We start from the raw sequence: 23,353 nt of genomic DNA on the forward strand, positions 1-23,353 counted from the left end.
CACAGACATGGTGGTCTGCTGTCTCCAGCAGGCCACCATCCCTGTGAGGGCCACCATTCGCAAGGGGGTCGCAAATTGCGACCCACCTCATGACTATTCATGAGGTGGGCATTTGCGAAGCCCTTGCGAATCACAGATGGTGCCATCCTACATTCGGATTTGCGACTCGCAAATTGCGAGTCTCTCTGACTCGTAATTTGCGGGTCGCAAATCTGAACCTACTGACATGTGTCCCCAAATTCTTAAAGTCACAAAAGTGCACCCATGGTATATGTCGTACCCCTATAAAATATTTGTGAACTGTATTTTAGTATGGGTAAATACGATGTGTAGATTTGCTCATGTGAAAATCTATTAAGCATTTGCAAGTTCATTTTCCCTCCAGCCACTTTCTTCCCAACCCTGGAAGAAGTTCTAATTCTGCCATTATCAGGAGTAAATGTCCAACCTTTCTTATTATGGGAAAATATTAGAGAGAAGCTGGTGAAAATCTTTAAAACATGCAGGTTAGTAGGTTTGCAGACTCAAAGGCATTTCAGCCCTGGAACTATTGCTTACTGCTTCCTCCAGCCCCAGTATGCAGATCTGCAGAAAGGTGGAAAAATAAGGAAATTGCTACAGTAGGGATTGAAACTGCAAGTATTCAAGCCCTACTAAGGTAGTAGCCCTGGCATAATCAGAGAGGCTAGTATCAGAGCTCTTACATAATGAGATTGCTGCCATAATTTGTCGCCACACTACATGGCACCAAAGGGACAAGTAGATCTTTTTACAGGACAAGTAGATTTGAGAAGCAACCTGTCCCCTGGGCAAGTAGATATTTTAATAAGTTCCACACCCCTGCCCTTTTTAGGTCGAGCACGCAAGCACATTTTGACCTGTTGTAAGTATTCTGTGGGCTTTTAACCATGCGCATCTCACTCCCATCACTTTCACTCGTTCATGGGCTTGCTTTTCAAATTCCCTTTATCGTTGGTAAATGCTTCACATTTGTCCCGCCCTGGGGCGGTTTTGTTACCGCTTTGCAGATTGGCCCTGTTACATGGATTATTGCACGACTGTAAAAATACTTCAGTGTGGGTGAACTATTTTTTTTGGTTCAGCATAAGCATTCAACCTCGTGTATACTTTTAGTAGTCTTCTTATGGCTTAAAGCGATTTCATTTGTTGGTTTCAATGTCCTTTAAAATTTCTTGCTCGAGAGTGGGTCAGCTCTGCTTTTTTCTCCCTCCTTTTTCTGTTTCAGAGCAGTGACCAACTACTGTATTCCACTTTGGTTTCTTTATTTGTTGGTTTGACATACTATTTTTGTCATTTCTTTGGTGCTCCCCTTTCACTGTGGGTGTTTTTAAACTGGTAGCTGCCTGCGTTTTATTGCAGCATTCCATTCCTTCCATCTCCTCGCATGTCGCTGACTTGTTTTTGCTTTTTCCAGTGCGGTCCTCATTTTCCTCTGGTGCCTAAAATAAGCTTATTTTACAAAAGAAACACCCAGCCATTTAGCTCACTATATGGAAAAGCCACAATATGCCCTTTCTGGTAGAATGTAGCTAAACCTAGAAGCGATGATGTGAAACCTGTTAAGCCTCGCATTTCTAGTCTCTTTGCGAGCACTCAAGACATTGCACACAGGGCATTGCTTATCTCCTTTATTGGGGCCATTAATCTTCTCTGGCTGCTCTGCTCTTTGAAATGCAAGGCAAGAAAGCTTGCAAGACATTTCATTCCGTTAAAATAAAAAGAAAATACTTCTCCAGCCTAATTTTCCAATTTCTGTTCAGATTTCTGATGTCAGTAGCTGCCAGTGACCAACAAAATATAGCAGGAAAAGATGAAATTATGAGACCGGGTTGACCAGTTTATGTGGCAAGAAAAGCCCAGTTCTGAATTTACAGTGCCAATAGCTCTACCTCAAGAAAATGCAAGACCTATTGCACTGCAAATGCTTGTTTCTTTTGTCTCTCCCCTTCATGGTCCATGGCGCAATCAGCGCAGAACAGCAGTACGAGCTCCATCACTGGTATTGAAGTGCTGGTCACATTGTTCACACTTTTACCTAATCAGAGTATATTCCTTTGGCTCACCCCTTCACGCCCCACAGCTTTCACAAAAACACTTGTAATTGCCAAATGCTTTACGTAAAAAACACAGAAATCCTCAAAGCGGCTCTCCCGACATAGAGGGAGAGCCGATATTACACTATTCACTGCGCTCAGGAAACCCGCCCCATAATGCTTTGCAAGCATTCTTTGAAAAAACATTTTTGCCTGTCGTGGTCCTGGGACAATGTGACCACCACCAAAACATTCAGCAGGATGCACTCTGTGTCTACGTTATCGCTGGATCCCCATACTAGGTTAGTGGGGTCCCCAAAATAATAGTCCCTCCCACCATTCAGTATGTTTTTAAGCTCTCTCATGGCTAGAACTTTAGTTTTACAGCTGAGAGTAGTTTGTGAAAAAAGCTATTTTTATTGTGGTGTCCTCTAGGGGCTGTTCTCAGCATTACAGTCGACATACTACAATATTTGCAGCACTCAGAAACTTGCCCCATAATGCTTTGCAAGGCATTCTTTTTTCGAAACATTTTTGCCCATAACTCAACCTGTGGTGGTCCTGGACAATAACACCACCACCACACCTTCAGCATGATGCACTCTTTCAGTCTATGCCAACTCTGGGTCCCCACAATATGTTAGTGGGGACCCCAAAATAACAACCCCTCCCACCATTCAGTGTTTTTTTTCAGCACTCTCATGGTTAGAACTTTTGTTTTGCACCTAGGAGCAGTTTGTGTTTTAAGGGTCTTGTTTGAAAAAATATTTCAGTAGGCCTAATTGCTTTTCAGTTATATGCAGGGCCACTGGAATTACATGGCAGAAAGGGCCAACATATACTGCAGGGTTGACCCATTAATGTGCAAAAGAAGTCCAGTTACAAATTTACAATGCCAATAGATCTAACTCAAGTAAATGCGAGACCTATTGCAAATTCTTGTTCTAAAAGGCCATAAACTGTCTCATAGTTGGAGCAGAATTACATTGAAAAGTATTTACAGAATACTTTATCCCACACACATCTGCAGACCTCTGCTCTGCCAACCTCAGCCACAGACTGTCGAGTCAGTAACCAGTCTTTGGGTGCCTAAGACACACAACACTGCAATATGCTACTTAGCTGTGCCCTTGAGTCCGAGCTAGGGTGACCAGACGTCCTGGATTTCCCGGGACAGTCCTGGTTTTTAGAGGACTGTCCCGGTGTCCTGACGCTTCTCCTAATTTTAAATAAATGTCCCGGTTTTTGGGACCAACGTCAGATCATCTAGGGAAGCTCAAATTGAAGAGGCCTAAAAAGTATGAAATAATTAAAGTATTTTATAGGTCACTGTCAGGCAACAGTCCCCTGTCTGCTTCTAGCAGAGAGACGGAGTAGGGGGCAGTGAGAGGTGGGTGGGGGCGGGTTGGGGGTGCAGGGTGGGAGGTCAAGCCATAGCTAATTTTATATATGTAGTAGTATTGTACGTGTGTGTGTGTGTATAAATATATATATGTGTGTACAAACACACACACACACACACACACACACACACGTACGTATGGGCACACATTCACAAAGCTATGCAAAAAAAAGGGACAGGCCAGATATAAAAGTGAGTAATGTCTTTAGTCCTTCTTTTATGTCTGACCTGTCCCGGTTTTTGCTCCTCAAAATCTAATCACCCTAGTCCGAGCCCCTTGAAGCCTCCTTCCCAATCATCATCCAACCTTTGGACAGTGACTGCATCAAGCAGCATTTTCCACTTACAAGCATGGAGTTGGCCTCATGGAAATTAAACTTGCAATGAACACCTTCAAAGGTATTAATAATACCTAACATAAATCCAATTTCGGTGCCCTCTGTCTGGATTAATTGTGAAGGTGTAGGTCCAAGAATTAAGATACCACGTTTGCAGCATTTAAATAGTATTGGTCACCACCTCGCTGATTAGCTTCTCTAATGAAGGTTTGCAGAAATCACAATTTGCAGCAGTGATTTTTTAGAGCGCCTTGAGAAACCCATACATGTACAAGAACTAAGATCCCACGTTTGCAGTGTTTAAATAGTATTGGTCACCACCTCGCTGATAGGCTACTCAGTTGGAGGTTTGCGGAAATTACAATTTACAGCGGTGATCTTTTAGAGCGCCTTGAGAAACGCATGCATGCTCGCCCCCAGAAGTATATCCTGTTGCTCTGCATTTACCTCATTTATTCTGGGGAGAGGAGGAGTCAAGGAGTGATGGGAATTACATTCTCCAGCTCTCGAGGCCTCTGTTCAGCTACTGGGGGCGTTGTATGCCTTGTGCAGCTGAGCGGGGCGCGCACACTGCTCCCGAGGCGCCCGGAGAGCTTCCACAGTGGGCGCTGTGCTGACATCTCTCGTGCATCCACCACACAAGACCCTCCAGCAGCGGGCTTCGTTACAGATGAGTTCTACCAGGCCTCGCCGCTCTATGTTCGCGGGTTCTGCTGGCTTCGGTCACCGTGACTTGTACTGCTGGCGGCCATGGCGCTAACAAGGCCTCGCCGGCTTGGCTTCCCTGTGAACATTTGACAATCACCCTTCTCCTGGAGGCAGGTCTGTGTGCACGTGCGCGCCACAGGAATACTGTCCACATACTGCGTTAATCGTTCCCAGACAATCTCCACGCTTTGTATTTTGTAGTGATTTAATTTCCATGCAGTGCAAACATGAAAGTTCATTTTTTACATTCGGTCCTTGCAATGCGTTGACGACGGCATAGGATCTGCGCTCTGGGGCCCACGAATACACGCGAGCTTCGCACTCGCGAAAAAGAGAGCCCATGTATGCTTTCCAATTTCCTGCTAATTTTGGCCTCGAAAAAGCCACTGTCTCTTTTTTCGGATGTAAAAAGTGCCACAGAATGTGATGCCAAAGCTTTAAGAGGGAGGAAAGGGCGTGGGTGGAGGGGGAACGTTTTCTGAGCCATAAATCATAGAATTATGCAGTTTCCTGTGATCATTTTCTCCCTCCCTCGCTCCAATTCTAAGTCAACTGAATTAAAGCAATAAGGCGTGTACTGTGGACTTTAGCATATGGATCTTTGTCGAAAAGTGTCTTTCACTTTTCTTCTTTCGTATGTTGGTTCATAATGTATGTTGCTTACCCCTGAAAATGACGGAGTAAAACAACAAAAATCCAGTTTGTGAAAAAAGGAACATTTGAACCATATTAGAATGTTGGACGGTTCAAAATGTGAATAATAGCCGAGCAAGACATATGTGTGCGATGTGTACATGTGCTATCAGCAGTCGTACAATACAGTAAGGCACACAGACTTTGAAATGTATTAGTAAATAGTAACTTAAAAATATAAATATAGTGGTGATAACACTGGTGTGAGCTCGAGCCTTTGTGGTAGATATACCCAAATGTAAAGCATGCAAAAATGGGGAAAACATCAAATCCCTAATGGTAGGAGTAAGAATATTACATAGAATTAAGGGTCACTACACTTGTAAGAGCGATTTTGTAATATATGTTTTAAGATTCAGTTGCCCCAAAATGTATGTTGGAAGTACTAAATTGCAAGCTTATAATCGAATCTTGTGACATTTAAGAGCTATACAAAATAAAAATCCGTTATGAGTCAATAAATCGATTTAAAGTAACTGCGGAGTGCCGTATCCTTTGTGGGAACCCTGGAGGAAAGTGATAATAATAGACGCGGTGGCGCACGTTATACTTGGCACACCCAGCGTTTTGGAGCAGAAGAGCACTCCGCATTCAGTGCTGAGATATATATATATAGTAAACAAGATATACTGATTTAAATATTTTGCAGGACTGAAATAGTGATGTAACAGAACCATTAGCAGTTGAGAATTGTCGCTATGTGAGAATGGGTCAATTAAGGGCTATTTTACTAAGCGTTTCTTTAGTTTTGATGTGAAGAGAGGGAGCGAGTGTTGGGATCTTTGAGTATCTTGATACATTGGGTGTTGAGTGGGGTTAAAGTGACAATCTTATTTAAAACATTCTCATTTTCTACATAACAGTAACATTTATGTATCACTCAAGTCATATTTGTAGAGCTCAGCTTGTCACCCGAGAGGGTATCCAGAAGCTTGTTGCCTATGTTAGTTGAGTGGCTGCTTGTGTTAGTCGAAGAACCACGTCTTGAGCCCTTTCCAAGTTTTGGTGGCGAGGTGGGAGAAGGAGCATTTTCCAGCTTTGCAGCGGCATATGCTGGGCATTTGCGCGAGGGCGTGGTGTGTGGAGCACAGGTTGCTGGGGGCTGATGGAAAAGCAGCGGTGGTTTAGGCAGGTGGATCCTTGGTCGTGGAGGGCTTTGTAGGTATGTGCCAGGAGTTTGAAGTGGCATCTTTTCTGGATTGGGAGCCAGGGAAGGTCTTTCAGTTGCTGAGTGATGTGTGTTCTCTTGGGCAAGTTGAGAATCAGCATGGTACCTGCATTCTTGAGTCTTCATGAGTTCAGAGGTGGTTCAGGCAGAGTGCGTTGCCGTAGTCCAGTCTGCTGGTGATCAGGGCCTGCGTTGCTGTCTTCCTGGTGCAGCTGGGGAGCTTTTTGAATACTTTGCAGAGCATGCAGAGTGTGTGGAAGCAGGCTGGGGTGACGGTGTTGACCTTTTGGAAGCAGGTTGAGGTGATGGCGTTGAACTAATGTTTCATGGAGAGTTCACCGTAGAGGATGATGCAGAGGTTGCATGCATGGTCTTTCCGCGTGGGGGTGGGTCAGAGTTCTGACTGCCTCCAGGAATCGCTCCAGAGGGCCTTGTGTCTACCGAAGATGAGAACTTCAGTTTTGTCAGTGTTCAGCTTCAGGCAGTTGTCCCTCTTCCAGGCAGAATTGTTTTTCATGCAGTTGTGAAGTTGGTCTTTGTCTGGGTGGGGTCTGATGGGAGCAAGAGGATGAGCTGCATGTCGTCAGCATAGGAAATGATGCCGGTTGTGTGATCTTACAATGTCTACGAGTGGTGTCATGTAGATGTTGAAAAGGGTTAGGCTGAGGGATGAGCCTTGGGGGACACAGCAGATGATGTGCTTGGCTTGCGAGGTGAAAGGGGGAGAGGAGGACTCTCTGGGTGCATCCTAGATGAAAGGGTGCCATCCATCTGAGTGCATTGCCTATGATCCCAATCTGGCCTAGTTGGTCAATGAGAGTGTGGTGGGAGACAGTGTCAAACACTGCAAAGAGGTCAAGTAGGATCAGGGTGGCTGATTCACCTCTGTCGAGTAGTCTGCTGATGTCGTCTGTTGTGGCGATCAGTGTCAGAGAGTGTCGTCTCTGTGCTTAGGTTGGCTCCGAATCCTCATTGAGATGGGTCTAGTAAGTTGTTTCTCGCAAGGTGCTCTTTGAATCAAGTTTGTGCAAACACTTTGCCTAATGGGCCCTTTTCTGTGGAGGATAACTGCTTTAGGCGCTACAGTTCTGCCTCACCTGGTGCTTTCATGCCACTCTTAATTAGTGGTGGGCGTAACTTGCATAATTTGCTGTTGCATAATTATGTAAAATTACAGCAAAATTATGCAAGGTTAACTGGAATCATGTGCGGAATTTATCCCAGTATTTCGCACTGGTCTTGTAATGCAAAATGCACCCTCCCTTCTAAAACGGACTTGAGGATGCATTTTGCACTAAGTAAATAGCCCTTAATACAACAGAATTCGAACAGCAACATCCAGCAGCGAGCGTCTTGAGCTTGCTAAATTTGTTGTTGCTGTGGTAAGATATTTGTGGCAAATTACTCCTAATTACGCGAATGGACATAATTGTGTAACTTTAGGTAATTTCAGAAGATTAATGCAAAATTACTCCAGCGTAATTAACATTTCAACTAGGCCTTCTATAAATGCACTGTACTGGGCCTCCATTTGTACAAATCCGTACGTTCTGGTAGCTGCCGTTCTGGTTCAGCTTCATTGAACCGAATGGAGGTGTCAGATTGCAGTTGTGTGCTAAAAGAAGCCTATACTGGAAAGTGTCCCTGGTGATATGGAGTCCTCTGCTAACCCTAAGACAGAAACACATCAGAAGCTGTGATGCGTTAATGTTCAATCGTGTGAATTTTCTTCCGGTGATCGCCTTCAACCAAATAGTGTTGAGTTATTGGAAGTTCACCAAAATACACTCTTGGCAGTGTCATGCGTTGGTGTATCTTCACTCTAGTCCTTTCTGCTGTATTATCTTCTTTGCGTTTTTTCTTTGAGACCTGAATTTAATCATTAGCTCTTGTATTAGCCAAAACCTTTTGATTTTTACTAAAATTGTTTGTTTAATATAAGGGCTTTCAGTCAGATCTCTTCATCCCTTTGTCTGTTAATAAGTCATCACATTTTTTCTTCTGCCACCACAGCATGGACTGTTCAACATTCTGCACCCATTGGCTAACTTCGCCTGTGAGGGACGGCATTCTGCCTCTTCACAAGGAACACTTTCACTCATAAAGTACTTCCGTTAAGTACCAAGGACTAACATAGCAGTGTGTTATTTTGTAGGTTAAAAAAATACGTTTGCTTTTTGCTAAGGTTTTTGATTGATGAGTGCTTTAGAATTTTCCCACCTATAATTTTTGCAAAAAAACATGCAAAATCCATGACAAAAACAAAAGACTGGCAGTCAACACACAACCTATTGGCTTTGACGGTGCATGTTTGTTAATGGACTTAGAGCTATTAGCTTAACCTTCTGGGTCTTTGGTAACATCATTACGTGATTCTATACAACCGTGAAGAAAGGGCGTGTTGTTTGACTGTGGTGATTGAAAACAGAATCCAGCTGGGAGATAATACAGTAAGCATTCTTACAACATGTCAACATCTTGCCAACATTTGCACGCTGGGGGCGTATAGTAACATTCACTGGGGCGCCATTTTTTTTATTTTTTATTTTTTTAGTGCGCGTGACAGTTATCAATGGGGCTATTGTTTGTTTAGAATTGCGACTCCTACTCCCAGCCTTGGGATGAATGTCTGATTTCACCAGGCTTGGGGGTGGGACAGGGGGGTCACTGTTGCTTTTCTTTCATGATCTTAAAATTTGTGGCCCATCTCCCGATATCAGCTGAGAAGTGGACTGGTCTTCGAGCAACTTTGTAAGGTGGACAGGGCTGGGGAAGAGTCAGTTGGTCACATTATCAGTCAGGAGCAACAACCTGTCAATAACATTGTTTTACCCAGAGATCAAAGTAGGCAGGATCGGAGCAGCATGGCAAGCCCATACTTCTTTGATTTATGAGGAACTGGTCCCCTACTTTTGGTAAAAAGACAACCATCCCAACAATTCTCATAGTTTAAATGCTTCAGCTGAAGTGTCATTCAGTGACTCTCCTGTGCTGTGGAACCGAAGCCGAGCAGGCAGTTAAACAAGCCTTTCTGCCAGGGTGCCTGCTTGCCTGAAAGAAATCCAAATGTGCACTACAAGTTAATCTGCAAACGTAAAAGTTAATTTGCAAATGTAAAGGATGCTTGGGAGCCGACACTGGCTTTAATTGATTGAAGACTGGAAGCTTTATGGTGACAAAGATTTAGGCCCTCATTCTGACCCTGGCGGTTCTCTACCACCAGGGCCAACGGGGGCGGGAGCACCGCCGACAGGCCGGCGGTGCTCCCTTGGTCATTCTGACCGCGGCGCTTTGGCCGCGGTCAGAACGGGAAAACCGGCGGTCTCCCGCCGGTTTTCCACTGACCTTAGAATCCTCCAAGGCGGCGCAGCTCGCTGCGCCGCCGAGGGGATTCTGACCCCCCCTACCGCCATCCTGTTCATGGCGGGAAAGCCGCCATGAACAGGATGGCGTTAGGGGGGGTCGCGGGGCCCCTGGGAGGGCCCCCGTAAGAGGGCCCCGCAAAGTATTTCAGTGTCTGCCTTGCAGACACTGAAATACGCGACGGGTGCCACTGCACCCGTCGCACCTTCCCACTCCACCGGCTCGATTACGAGCCGGCATCCTCGTGGGAAGGGAGTTTTTCCCTGGGCTGGCGGGCGGTCATTTGGAGACCGCCCGCCAGCCCAGGGAAAAACTCATAATACCCTCCGCGGTCTTCTGACCGCGGAGCGGTATAATGGAGGGCGGGATCCTGGCGGGTGGCCTCCGCCGCCCGCCAGGGTCATAATGAGGCCCTTAGTCTTTTTGAGTGGTAGTGCAAAGAGTTAACTGAGCTGTGACATGCATGCTTTTAATTGTAACTGTATTATATAGCACTTGCTACTCCTGGAGAGGTTGACAGGACAGTAATGTAATAAATAATGTTCACATCCAGTCTTGGTATTGATAAAATCGTTATTTTGGAAGCACCATTTTATCTTAAATCTTTTTGCGCATTTTGTAGCAGTCTATAAAATACTGTGTTTAATGCAAGATTGAAATAATGTCTTACATATTCACAGTGATTTCTGTCTCAGGCTGTGACCTCATAGCACTAAAAACACACTATTCTCCACTGCACCAAACAGAATGAAATTCTGTCTTTCTGGTAACACACAGACTTCCGCAGTGCATGAAACTAGTAAGAGTTTCATAATGTTCTAGAGTGTATTACCCACTGAGCAACAACTTTTTTTCATTTATTTTACATGTAAGCTGTGTGTTATTTCATATGTAGCTACCTGACAGCGAAAGACCAAAAAAAGTACTGAATATTTATATTTTTTTAGATACATCTTGGACCCTGCCCCCACGCTCACTGACCCGACCCCCACTGCATGAAGCATCACAGTACCCATACTGTTTTTTAAGTGCAATTCGACCGCTGGATCCACACTCCCCTAACACCCCTATGCCTTACACAGTTTACTGGTGCCTGAAGGAGCAGTTTGGAGCTGTAATAACTACTGTAAGAAGTACTGCTTAGGTGTATGTTTCTGGTAAAATCATGCCTGTACCAACCTAAACATCCCTATGTCGGATATCAAAGAACAACCTAGCAGGATTTATTTATTTATTTAGTTCAAGACGTAAGCCTGTGCAAGGAATTTTTTGCCAAGTTGTCAAAAACCGTGCTTTTTCCAGACTCCAATCCAAACTGGATATTTGGACAGGGAATAGTCCATTACATGTTTGCACTTAGTAGTTTAGTAGCATTTTAGTCAATTACAACAAATACATTTGTTCTGTATTGTAGTAATACATTTAACAAACAGCTCAGCAACCCCTCTGTGTATTAAAACTTCCATATTGCACCCAGTACAAGACTGATCTAAACAATGCGACTGCCGCAGGATGAGCTGACTAATACAAAAAACACATAGCCTGTGTGCTAGTCCACAATGCCTGCTTTTTTATTACATTTGGCATCCTACAAATTCTTATACTTTTTCTCTTGCTTGGCATACTCAAGAATTCTCCCTATTTTTAGACAGACTGTGCTCTCTTTGTTGTGTTTGGCTTTGAAGTTGCCAGTGCTAGTCTCAGTCTTCTTAAGTCTTTTCCTCCAGCATGTTGATTCTGGCTGCAGCAGTGTCCAGTCACTAATCCGCCTCTTCTGTGTTAGTTTCCAGTACTCCAAACAACATACACATTCTGTAAGCGTTTTATTATTTGGTATTTCCAGGACCTTCATCCTCATCCCCAGTTTTTGACCTTTCTCAATGAAACCACATCCTTGGTCCCATGTGTGTTAAACTCCGTTGTCAAGAAGCACATAAAGTTCTCTGGTGCATTCTTTGTAACTTTGCCCCACTTGTGTGCTGTTTGACTCCTCAACAGACCATGTGGCCAAAAGTGCTTGGATCTTTCCCACTGTGTTCAGTCACAGTCTAAAGAGGTGATGCAAGCAACTGAGAACATCAGCTCTAGTGTGGACACCTTTTGTTACACTCTGCACCATTTTTACCTGCAGGTGCCTGGGTGTTTTCATCTACAGTTGTCTGGATGTGCCCACAGTTCATTCCCACAGGCTGCTAATGCTCTGATGTCTGCAATACCGAGCAGTCTGGTGTTTGAACTTGACTGTGTGTGCCTTTAATGATGGCTCCTCACCTAAGAACAAGGTGGTGGCTGCTGATGAGGACATAAATCCCCAAGTGGCTTCCATAGTGAGAGATCTTAGGATGGCCTTCTAGAGCTGTCTGCTGCTGACATTTACTACCTGCCTCGTCTTCGCTTATGACCACAACAGCCTACATCTCCACTAACAACCAAGGTGGAGGTTTATGAGCTGGGCATTTTTTTGCATGGAGTGCAAACACTATTTCTCCTGCGTGCCGATGCAGCAGTAAGTGTGACTCCAAGTACTCACTGGCTAGAGGAACACTGATGAAACAGCCTCATTTCCTGAGCTCACAAGACCTTCAGATTCTCAAAACATTACATCCGTGTCTCTCCCCATCACCGTCATGGCCACCATGCACAAGAAGTTTACAGCAGATCCTTGCAGGCAGCTTCCCTTCCGTTCCTTGGTCTCAGGCTCTAGTATCAAACTTTATATGCTTCTACGCCCCACCCAAACAACATCAGCCTGTTTCTTAAGTTTGATGGTGCTTGGAAGGTGGAGGAGCAGAGGATGTTAAGAGATCACTTGCATCTTCCTCCTTCCATTGGCTTCATTCCACTCCTGAGGAAGGCTGAAATTCTGGAATAAATTGTGAATTCTAAAGGTGCAGTCCCCCAAGCCTTCCACCAAAGAATCCTCCCATCAATGGAAGAAAATTGAACCTTTGATCCTTGGAGTAGTACAGCCAGTCTTTACCTTGCTGCGCGAGACCTCGGGCAGATCTGGTAGCGCATCCCTTGCCCTCAGAAGGCAGCTTCCAGTTTTAGCTACTGGAGTGTTTGACATTTCCGTGCTGCTGTGAGAACACTTCCACGCTGCTGGGCTGGCGCTCCTTTCCCAGAGGGCCCCATAAACCTAATTGTGCGTTCCTGGCCGGGTTGAAAGAAATATTGCACAATATGAAAGCAAATGAGAAAGGCTTGCGAAGTACTCCAAGCAGCATTTTATTGACCTCGGGAAAATGCATATCGATCTTCAACATCCGGCTTTGGTCCCCCCCCATCACCCCCCCCAAAGCCAGAGGTAACGCCAGTGCGTGGCGCCAGATCCTATTAGCTGGGGATACGAGAGAAAGACAGAATTGAGTGGAGCTATCGCCACAAAGGTAACTTTATCTTTCCGGCGTCCACTCAAAACAGTTTGTGTCCATCCTTTCTCCTCCTTAATTATTTTTTTTCAGGAAAAAAATCAATAAATTAATTTATGAAGTTCAATAACACGTTCTAACTGATGTTAAAACTCTGTATAACAAAGTTTCCTACACTAGATCCTAGGGCTGTCTTTGCGTGTTTTCATTTGGAATCCTGTGCGTCTGAGAAATCTCGTTTGTTCCTTGAAAATAATGGCAAAGACCGATCTGAGCTTTCAGTCTGTGTGCGGGAATGAGCTACTGGCAGGCGCTGAGGTGTGCGCGCGTGACCCATAAGGGCCCCATTTCCACCACTGACCTCGCATGAGGTGCTCTTCTGCTTTCGATCATAGATTTTTATTGAGAGTGTGAGGATATTTTTGCCCTTTGAACCTTTACGCCTTTGTTAAGTAGTTATTAAATTTACGCCTAGAGCTTTTAAACGCTTTCTCTGATTCGCAGTTATCGAAAAGCGGGAAGTAAGCGCCTACAGGACCCGGAAGTAATGATATTCATTTTTATGCTTGTGATGTGAGGCATTAATAATGCATCAGTGAAAACAACGTTCATGCGTTTTTGCCGCAATTATTACAATTCCACGTGGTCATCGTTATGTTTTTTGTTTTTTTTAATTTTAATTGGAAGGAGCAGCCCAGTGTCTGAAGTGAGAATATACGGAGGTCAAAGGTTCAGCCCGAATAAGCTTTAGCTTTTATCGGGTTCACGCTCACGTGCGCTTCACGGTTTGTCCCGCCTTGAGGCTGCTTTGTTACCTACCACCTTGGAGACTGACCCTGTTGCATGGATGATTGCACGATCGGCCATACACCTTAGTGTGGTGCACCACTTTTTTCTTTTGCCTCGCCGTTTCAAGCCGTGTGGCCATATGTTGTTTCTTCCTCTTCCTCTTCCTTGTTTTGGGAATGCTGCGGTTTCTTTGTGGTGTCTGAGCGCTTTACATGAGGACATGAAGATTCATATACTAGATTGGAAGAGCGACTTAAATGACTACATGAAGTTTCATATAGTGCAACTTCGTACTCATTTTTCTTTTTCAAACTGCATATTACTACTGCCTCCCCCCTCTCACAACCTGCATGCACAGTCCTTTTATCAAGACAGGCGCCACGCTTTATTTTTCTGCACGGAGCCCAAAAGTCATTGGGGATGTGTTGTATTCAAGATTGTAACATGCAGTACCTTATGTGGCCAAAAGAGGTCTCAAGAGACACCTAGTGAAAGCCTGTGGTACTGCACCCTTCCCCTGCTTCAGGCACATTACAACAGTAAATGTTGCAGGTTTTTTTCAGCCGGCATATAAGTGTAAAAGCGTTAACGTAACACATGCTTTACTTAACCTAGCATTCTCTGAGTGTTTTTTTTTTCCGGATGTTGTTACTTATCTTTTTTCTCAGCCAGCATATTACTCTTGCCGCCCCTCCGTCATAACCTTTATCCCATTTTCTCGCTCTCCAGCACCACAAGGTCATACGAATGGCAATAGCACTATGCAAATATCATCACTCCACTGCATACAAAAAAACAAAAGTTTTTCAATGCCATGAGTTCTAACTTTCACAAATGCGACACCAATTTCTTTGCACATGCTTGATTTCTTCTTGCCCTCTTCACCCTACCCTCGTATTGTGAGAGGAGAGTTAGTGCAACAATTCTCCACTTCTTGTGTGTACACACAATCAGCATCAAGGTTCTCAGCTGGGCTAATTCTCCAGCAACGATGCCCCTTGAGCGGGTTAGGCCTTTGATTGCTCTTTGGAACGTTTCTGTTGCCTGACACACAATTTTGTCCGTAGTATCCTACAAGGAAGGCCTTCCCTTGGATAGATGAAAGCTTCTTATGCTAAACTGAGGTCAAGGCCACTATTCCTGGGGATGTGGCGAAATAACCTAAGACACTTTAAATCATTGTAGTAAAATGATGTATTGGCCCGTACATGATGGACAATCTCATAAAATAAATGTGTGACAGCCAGTTTATATATTTTGCGTTACTTGAAATTTATACAGTGGTTGCCAACACATAGGTTTGCCTTTGTTTTGGATCAAGGTTCTGAGGAGACCTAGATATTTTCACTCCATGTGCACACAGTACAAATAAGTTAGCTTAAAAAGTTTTCCTCAGCTTATCTTCTCATCGATTATACCATTAAATGATCTGCTTGGTATGGAAGAAGTTAATACATCGTGTTTTGTCATGGGAAAATGCTTGTACGAAAGATTCACTTTTAAATCGGTAGATGAGAGGGAGAAGCTAAAAAGTAAACTGCTTTTATTTTCCTCACATTTTATGTCCGGTTTTCAGGTCCATCAGTTATTCAAAATTAAATCATTCAACACACTTGACAGTAGTTACTGTGTAACTTACTTTTCACCAATGCTTTAGTTTGAGGGATGGAGGCTTAGTGGTGGCTTGGTGAAGGCCGGGAACTAGGGGGTGGAAGAGGTTTTTTGTATGTGTGTGTGTGTGGGGTAGAAACAGATGTGAGCAAACAACACTACATGTTGCTTATTTTTCATAAATCCAAGGATTCTGTTCTGTTCCTGAGATATAATGCAGCTTTATTGAATATTCCTATGTATGCATAAAACAGAAATGGCTTTCATCAGCAACTTCAGCAAAATATGGCTCTGAAATAAGTACCACATTCAGACCCAACCCGTAACATCAAACCCTGTTTCATTGTTGAAAGTTCTAACCACCTTCTTCCTTTGTGTTTCAGATGGAACAGTTATCTGACGAAGAGCTGGACCATGGGGCCGAGGAGGACAGTGATAAAGAAGACCAGGACCTGGACAAGATGTTTGGGGCATGGCTGGGTGAACTGGACAAGCTTACCCAGGTTGGACATTCTGATGAAGAGTGCATGCCTGCCTAGAACTGAACTGTGCCACAGTCGGGAATAGGTTCATGCTTTGGGTCGGTGTTGCCACCCTTATCCTAGATGCAGGAGAAATGGGAGAGACCTAAACAGAGAGGGAAACGACAATAATCAGGAATATTAGCAATAAGAAGAGTAAAGAACCTTTAAATAAGGTGCAGATGGTGCAGAACGACTGGTAAAGGAAACATTAATTACCCCTTCACACGCCATGATCTCACATTCCGCAGTTACCAATCTTGAAAGGCATTACCTGCTAATGTGAGAGTACAAAAAGTAGTAAAACTGTCTTGCAGGATTGCAAAAAAACTAGTAATACTTTACACAAAGTATATACAGAAGTATGTCTGCAACATAATGCAGAAACTGACTGGGATTAGGAGAACGATGTGTAATAATGTAAGTGCGGAGCAGAATCAGGATTTGCAAAGAAGTAAGAGCACAGTATTGGCAAGTGAGGTAGTGAATAGATCTCACAGGATTTAGTGCTAGATTACATACTGTTTTTGTGCAGGCAGCGAAAAATGCTGTCTTGTTTTCTATTTGTAGTCAGCCTCCTTGCATCAAAAGGAGGACTCTAGAGTCTGAAAATATTTAGACTTTCTTCAATTGTTTACTGTCCTGGGGTTGATTTATATCCCTTGATGGAGTTGACCACCACACTGGTCATTGTGCTAGAGTGCAAAATGTCTTCCAAGGCTGACGGCCAAAAGTAATATGCTGCCTGGTCCTCCGAAAGAAAAGAATAAAAACATTTTTAAAAGACTGTGATTCCCGGGGGGGGGGACACACAAAAGAGAGTACGAGGTGGCAGCAGTTGGGAACAGTCAGGTGTAGAGGGAAGAAGCACTTGAGGGAGAAGCACATGATTGAAGAAGCAATGTGAGGGAAAAGCATGACACTGAGGAGAGCAGGGGAGAAGCACACAAGAGAGTGAGAGCAACATCTAGCACATCTTAGAGAGGTGCACAAGAGAGATAGCTGGAAAACACATGCGATCTATTTGGCTGTTTAACCAAAAAGAAAACAAACATTTGCAAAGCAATAGGTCTTGCATTTGCTTGAGTTAGAGCTATTGGCATTGTAAATTCATAACTGGTCTTTTCTTGCCAGCCACATAAATTGGTCAACCCTGCCTCATAAATTTGGCTTTACCTGTCATATAATTCCAGTGACTCTGCATATTACCAATGCACTTCCATTTACCTAGTTTTCTATCTGCAGCAAAAAAATGAAAATGTTGCCATTTAGCATCCTAATTTAAATCTGCCATGCTAATTCCACTAGAATACCACTTTTACCACCCCACAATCAGAGTTGCTGGCTAACAAAATTCCTCCAAAAAAGACACAAGACAGCCACAGAGGAGAAATAAACTAAGAGGGTCACACAAACATATCAAGAGTGCTCAAACAGTCATAGTGTAACCAGGATGTTAAGTTGGCCCTAATTATGGTCATAATTGTAATAAGGTGAGATTAATAAAACATAGACAATTATCATATAAACCTTTAGCAGAAATAAACTTTTGGCATTAGACTGTAATGTTAAAAACATCACCTAGATGGTGCCATAACAAAACTATAATTTGTAAGAAACATTGTCACATAACCCTATTGTTAGCCCCTAGAGGGTATAACCCCATGAAAACAAACAGGAGAAAGTAATGCAGTGTAACCATGTAATTAGCCGCTAGAGTGTTTTTTTAGGTCTTCCCCCAGCTGTAAAACAAAAGTTGTAGCCATGAGAAAGCTTAAAAGACTGAATGGGGGGGAAGGGGTTATTATTTCGGGGTCCCCACTAACCTAGTGTAGGGACCCAGAGATGATGTAGATGGAGCATTTCGATGGTGGTCCAATTGCGTTAGGACCACCACAGTCAGAGTATGATAAAAAAATGTTTTGTAAAATAAATGCCTTGCAAAGAATTATGGGGCAAGTTTTTGTGCCACAAATATTATAGTATGATGACTGCAATGCTCAAAATACCCCTTAGAGGACACTACAATAAAAATAGCATGGTCATGTAACCATACAGTAAGCCCTTGGAGAGCCTAACCACATGAAAAAAGAATTGGAGAAATAATGCTGTGTAACCATATATGTAATCCCCACAAAGCATATGTTTTTACAATGTTTTGTAAAAGTAATGCCCTGCAAAACATTATGGGGCAAGTTACCGTGCCCTGAATATTTTAATATGTTGATATGACTGTAATGCTCAGAACAACCGCTGGAGGACACCTCAATGGAAATAGCATTTGAAAGACACATAGTCATGTAACTATCTAGTTATATCCTACAGGGCATAACCACACACAAAGAAAATGGCAACAAATAATGCAGTGTAATCATATATTCAGTCCCTAGAGGGCATGGTGTTTTACACAATTTTAGGGCTAGCAGGCCTATAACAATGATCTTACAAACGAGGCCATTAAAACACAAGCTATTCCCAGCTGCAAAACAAAAGTTCTAGCCATGAGAAGGCTTAAAAGAAACTGAATGGTGGGAGGGCTTATTATTTTGGGGTCCCTACTAACCTAGTGTGGGGACCCAGATGACCTAGACAGAAAGAGTGTGTCGTGTTGAACATTTTGGTGGTGACCCATTGTCCTAGGACCCCCACAGTCTGAGTTATGAGCAAAAATGTTTTGTAAAAGTACTGCCCTACAAAGCATTATGGGCAAGCTTCCCTGAGTGCAGTTAATATTGTAGTATCCGCTCCCCTGCTGTGCCTGTAGAGCCGCTTTTGCTTTGAGGATTTCTGTTTTACGTAAAGCATTTGCCAGTCTCAAGTGTTTTAAGGAGAGAGCCATAAGAGATGACTGATTAGGTAACTGTGAACAATATGACCAGCGCTGCAATACTGTCGATCGAGTTCACGCTGTAGTGCCTGTTTGTGCCATTGCTGCCATGCAGCAAAGACAAAGGAAAAAAATAGCTCCCCACTCTGAAGTATATCGAGAATCAAGCAATATTCCATGTAACAGGGGCGGTCTGCAAGATGTGACAAAAGCAGACTCAAGGTGGGACCAATGTAAAGCATTTAGCAATGACATTAAGTGATTTTTGACAGGCAAGCCCAGGAACGAATGAAAGTGATGGGTGTGGTTAAAAGCCTATAGTACCTACAACAGGTCACAGCGCTTGCGCGCTCAACTTAAAAAGGCAGTGCCTGAAAAGCAAGCACTATAATAGCACAAGTAAAGAGACTATGAGGGACAAACCTAAGAAGACGGAGGAGTGCCCACACAAGTTGGGAAATACATAAAGATCAAGCAAATGAGTGACAATAAACCGGCCCTTGGTAAACATTTTTTGGTGTGTAGGCCCACTGCAAGCTGACAGTAGATCTTTTCACAACCAGATTGCTTTGTTAGGAAAGACCTTAAAAAGGATTCCTTTTTTTCTACAGAACTGTCTGCCCAGCTAGTTAGAGAGTGGGGATGTTTGGCTGCCTGCAAATAGTGTTCCTAAGAAGTTCAGAATCTGATTTAATGTGTCAGGTTAGAATCCCGAGGATTGTCTTTCCTCTTAGAAGTGCTGGACACTGCAACTTATTCTTTGACAATGTTTTGAAGTATTAGCTGTGCTTCAGTGTGTACCTGTAGAGGCCAATGCCCACAGGCTTTTTATTACTTATTTTGTCTTTAATTGAGTTGCTTTGAATGATGTTGCATGTATGCGAGAGCCACTATCCTATATTGCCCAGTATTTGTTGTGCAACCATAGTTTTAGAACACCACCAACAGTTACACGAAGTCTGTGCTTGTATGAATACAGTATAAGGCAAAGTACGTGAACATGTTTGAAATATCTCATTGTGAAACAGAGAAAGCAGCATCTAGTTCCCTTTATTGTACAAACATCTATGCAGTTTGTGGGTTTAGGAGATTGACTATACTCCAAGAAATATCCCCATTCACTTTCTTGTGAGCATGGAAATGTTTTGAAAGGGTGAGAAGATGAAGTCATATATGGAGACATGCTGATGGAGAGCAGCAGTGAGCCTCAGATTTCCCGACAATCATTCTGCCATATCATGTTAATAATTATATGGGAAGCTGCGCATGAGGGGGGCTTCAAGGCCAGTGGAAAAGGAAAGGAGTATGGCTAGTGAGGGTACTTAAAACACAGTATTTTGTGAGATAACCAAGTTCCATGACCTTCAGAATAGAGATGAGTGTGTGTTTTTGTCTGAGGGAGTATTTAAAAATCCTAGGTGAAATTCCCCAGACCCTTACCATACCCGAATGAAATCTCTTGTACCCAAATATGTATTAAATAATACATTTATTAAGGGGGTGTAACACTCCAAATACCACCCTCCTCCCCCAGACGTTAAGCCCCTGTTTCTAACGACCCCATAGGAGCCACAGGAGAAAAAAAAAATATTACCAGTAGCTTTTTTTTATCATGGATGTGAAGGCACTCACCCAGTTTATAATAACACAGTCTTGTTTGCATGCCAAGTTTATGAAAATCTAGTAATGGAAAATGTAATTGAAAATAAGGTAATCAACGTTCACTAAAGTGGAGGACCTTTGAAGAAAAGCCATCGCTGTTCCTTTGTGCCGAAGTGATAAAGGTGGTGGAATAACACAGGGAAGTTAGTGGCAAGGCTAGGGATCGCATGAACAGATTAACCTTTTGTGAGTCGATGAAACGGGGGCTTCCGTTCTATATCACACAATTAGCTAAACAGCTATCTCGCTATTTCTATAGAAATCAGTCCGTGCTTGGATGGATAATTTATATATCTAGGTTTCTAATACTCAGGATAACTGTGGCTCTTGGCCGTGGCTATATGGTGATCGGTTCTAGGTATTGAGGTTTGCTTTTAATTGTGACCATTGACACAAACTATCAAATGTTGTGTATTTTAAGTTTTGAGTATTTTTATTCATTTTAATCATAGTGTATCTTACTTCCCTCTCTTTTTTTTTTTTTTTAGAGTTTAGATACGGAGAAGCCCGAGGAACCAGTGAAGAGATCTCCACTTTGTCAAGAAAGGAACCTGGCCAATTTCTCATATCGCTTCTCCATGTACAACCTGAATGGTATGCCAGAAATGTAGGATGATTGTTGCTTTTCTGAGTGCGATTTGAACTTATGAACTCGGAAGTGTTTTTTTATGCCCCTGTCGAATTATTAAGAATGTTGTTATGCTTGACCAAGGCCCTCTTGCTTCTTGGTTGTCCCTCTTGTGCCCTTCTATGAAAAAAGTTCTCACTGCATGTTAATGTCACATGTGGATGAATGATTGCTAACTTGCATAGAACCTGAGCACCGTGCTGTGCAGTGAGAGCTCTCAGCTGAACAAACCTCCTCCTTGATGTTGGAAGTGATTGTGATTTAAATCATTTTGCAAAGCCCAAACGATCTTAGTGTGTCTAATTCCCACTTATGAGAAACCCATGTAGTACAAAGCATTAAAGTTAGTCTCCTAGATAGACCACAACATATTGGTATTTGTGGCTGCTTCTGAGCATCGAATAAGTGAGGGTGAGTTAATTGACATCCCTGATAGTTTACTAAATAATGAACAGAAATTTTGTTCACAATTATTGTCTGCATAACATTCTTCCATCTAATGCTTCCTGGCATTACAGTCTCCTTATCCCTTTTCTCCAAATTCTTTGCTGCTATTGTCTGTGCATCTCTTTTATTAATGCAGAGTATAGCTGTATTGTAAGCAAATGCCCTTTTTATTCCCATTAGTACAGCAGATTCCTGCTCTTTAGACCAGTGGTTCCTAACCTTTTGACTCCTGAGGACACCCACTGAATAACTACTGGAAGCCAGGGACTCCCAAGCAATTCGTACGATTTACATTTCAAACATTAAAACACTAATTCGCAAAAATACACAAACAAGTACACACCAATTCCTCGAATTACTAAAATGATCTTATATTGAGAAAATTTGCAAAAATCGAAAAATTTTAATGGGAAGGTTGGTGCTGCATCTCGGTGACTATCTTTTCAATGTTTGGTTTTATTTAGGAAAGCTGACTCCTCACGTCAGATTCTGCGTTTCCAAGCGATTTCTGTTTTATATTTTTTTACGTACATAAACTCTGAGAAACCTTTTTCACATAAATATGTGGTATGGAAATGAAGTAAGATCACAAGGGCCTCATCTCTCCATAGTGTCTCTGTCACATGTAATTAATTTTTTTTATAGCACCTCTCATACTAGTGTAGGGCTTCGGCGCACTTTACAGGGGACTTCAAGGTGTAGGATTCACGTCATTAATACTAGTAGGCATTTTCTAAGAGTCATTGGTCTGGAGAAGCACAAACTCAGGATCCAGAACATAACACATTGGTTAGCATTGGCTTTAATAATAAGAATGTATTTCTACGCAAGCAAATCTTTTTTAGCAGCATAAGGATAATGAAAGACTGGGGAAAACCATAACTTTCTAATTTGTGCCATGCAGTTTGCATGCAGCTCTTTGATGGCAGATCAAGATGGCTGTGCTAGATTATGATTGTAACTTATGAACTGCATAGTAACAAACGGATCTCTGTGACAAAAGCAGTTTTCCACTGAGCTATAAACATAAAATACTGTTCTTTGCATGATATATGTTCTTTGCAGCAGGCACATTAACCATCTGCGGTATCCTTGGATGAGTCAAAACTGCCACTAGACATCTCTCTCCAGCAGGTACATTAATGACCAGAGTTATCTTGAGGCTTTTATTTTTGCCATAAAGCTGCTGCCTGACGGTCCAGGCCTGCGAACCCTTTGGGAATGTGTCACAGACACCTGGGGAATGTCATGTACCCCTTGGCGTCCGCGGACCACAGTTTGGGAACTGCTGCTTTATACTATGGCAGGGCAGGAGTATTGTTATTGTATTTCTTGTGCAGGGCATTTCAGCCCCCACTCATCCCATTAGTTCCCAGTCAAATATGCACACTTTCTCATTAAAAAAGTGTTGCTTCTTTTACGCATGTTCCTTAATACTCCCCTCAGCTAATTATTTCTGACCAGAGTAGAATGGCTGGGAACAGTAGGCACTGTGTGGATGCTCCCTAGTACCTGGAATAGGGTTGGTGGCTGCTATATCATGCATCCCATCACCAGTGCAAATTAGATGTTTTCTTTCCAATTACGCTACTCTGTTTTTCTTATCTAGTATCCTTGACTCAACACAAGATTAAAGTCTCTTGACTCACCACCCTGAAGTGAGTGTTAGCATATGGTGCCAAGTGCAGACTGAAACTTATTTTCCAGGTTTCCTATACCCCTCTAGTTTTTTATCCCGTTTTGCAGGTTTTTGCCCGTGTTTCTATTCAAA

General features: G+C 42.9%; 1 protein-coding gene across 7 annotated transcripts in view; it reads left to right on the forward strand.

Moving 5' to 3' along the window:
• Positions 1-23,353, forward strand: part of RAPH1 (Ras association (RalGDS/AF-6) and pleckstrin homology domains 1) — a 299,377-nt gene that overhangs the window by 135,854 nt on the left and 140,170 nt on the right. For all 7 annotated transcript variants that reach the window (XM_069225991.1, XM_069225995.1, XM_069225996.1 and 4 more), the window contains exons 2-3: positions 15,881-16,000; positions 20,996-21,101. In XM_069225991.1, the coding sequence (XP_069082092.1) occupies positions 15,881-16,000; positions 20,996-21,101 (226 nt within the window). The remainder of the gene's footprint in view (positions 1-15,880; positions 16,001-20,995; positions 21,102-23,353) is intronic.

Source organism: Pleurodeles waltl, chromosome 3_1, assembly GCF_031143425.1.
Source record: "Pleurodeles waltl isolate 20211129_DDA chromosome 3_1, aPleWal1.hap1.20221129, whole genome shotgun sequence".
In the NCBI taxonomy this organism is placed as follows: domain Eukaryota; kingdom Metazoa; phylum Chordata; class Amphibia; order Caudata; family Salamandridae; genus Pleurodeles; species Pleurodeles waltl.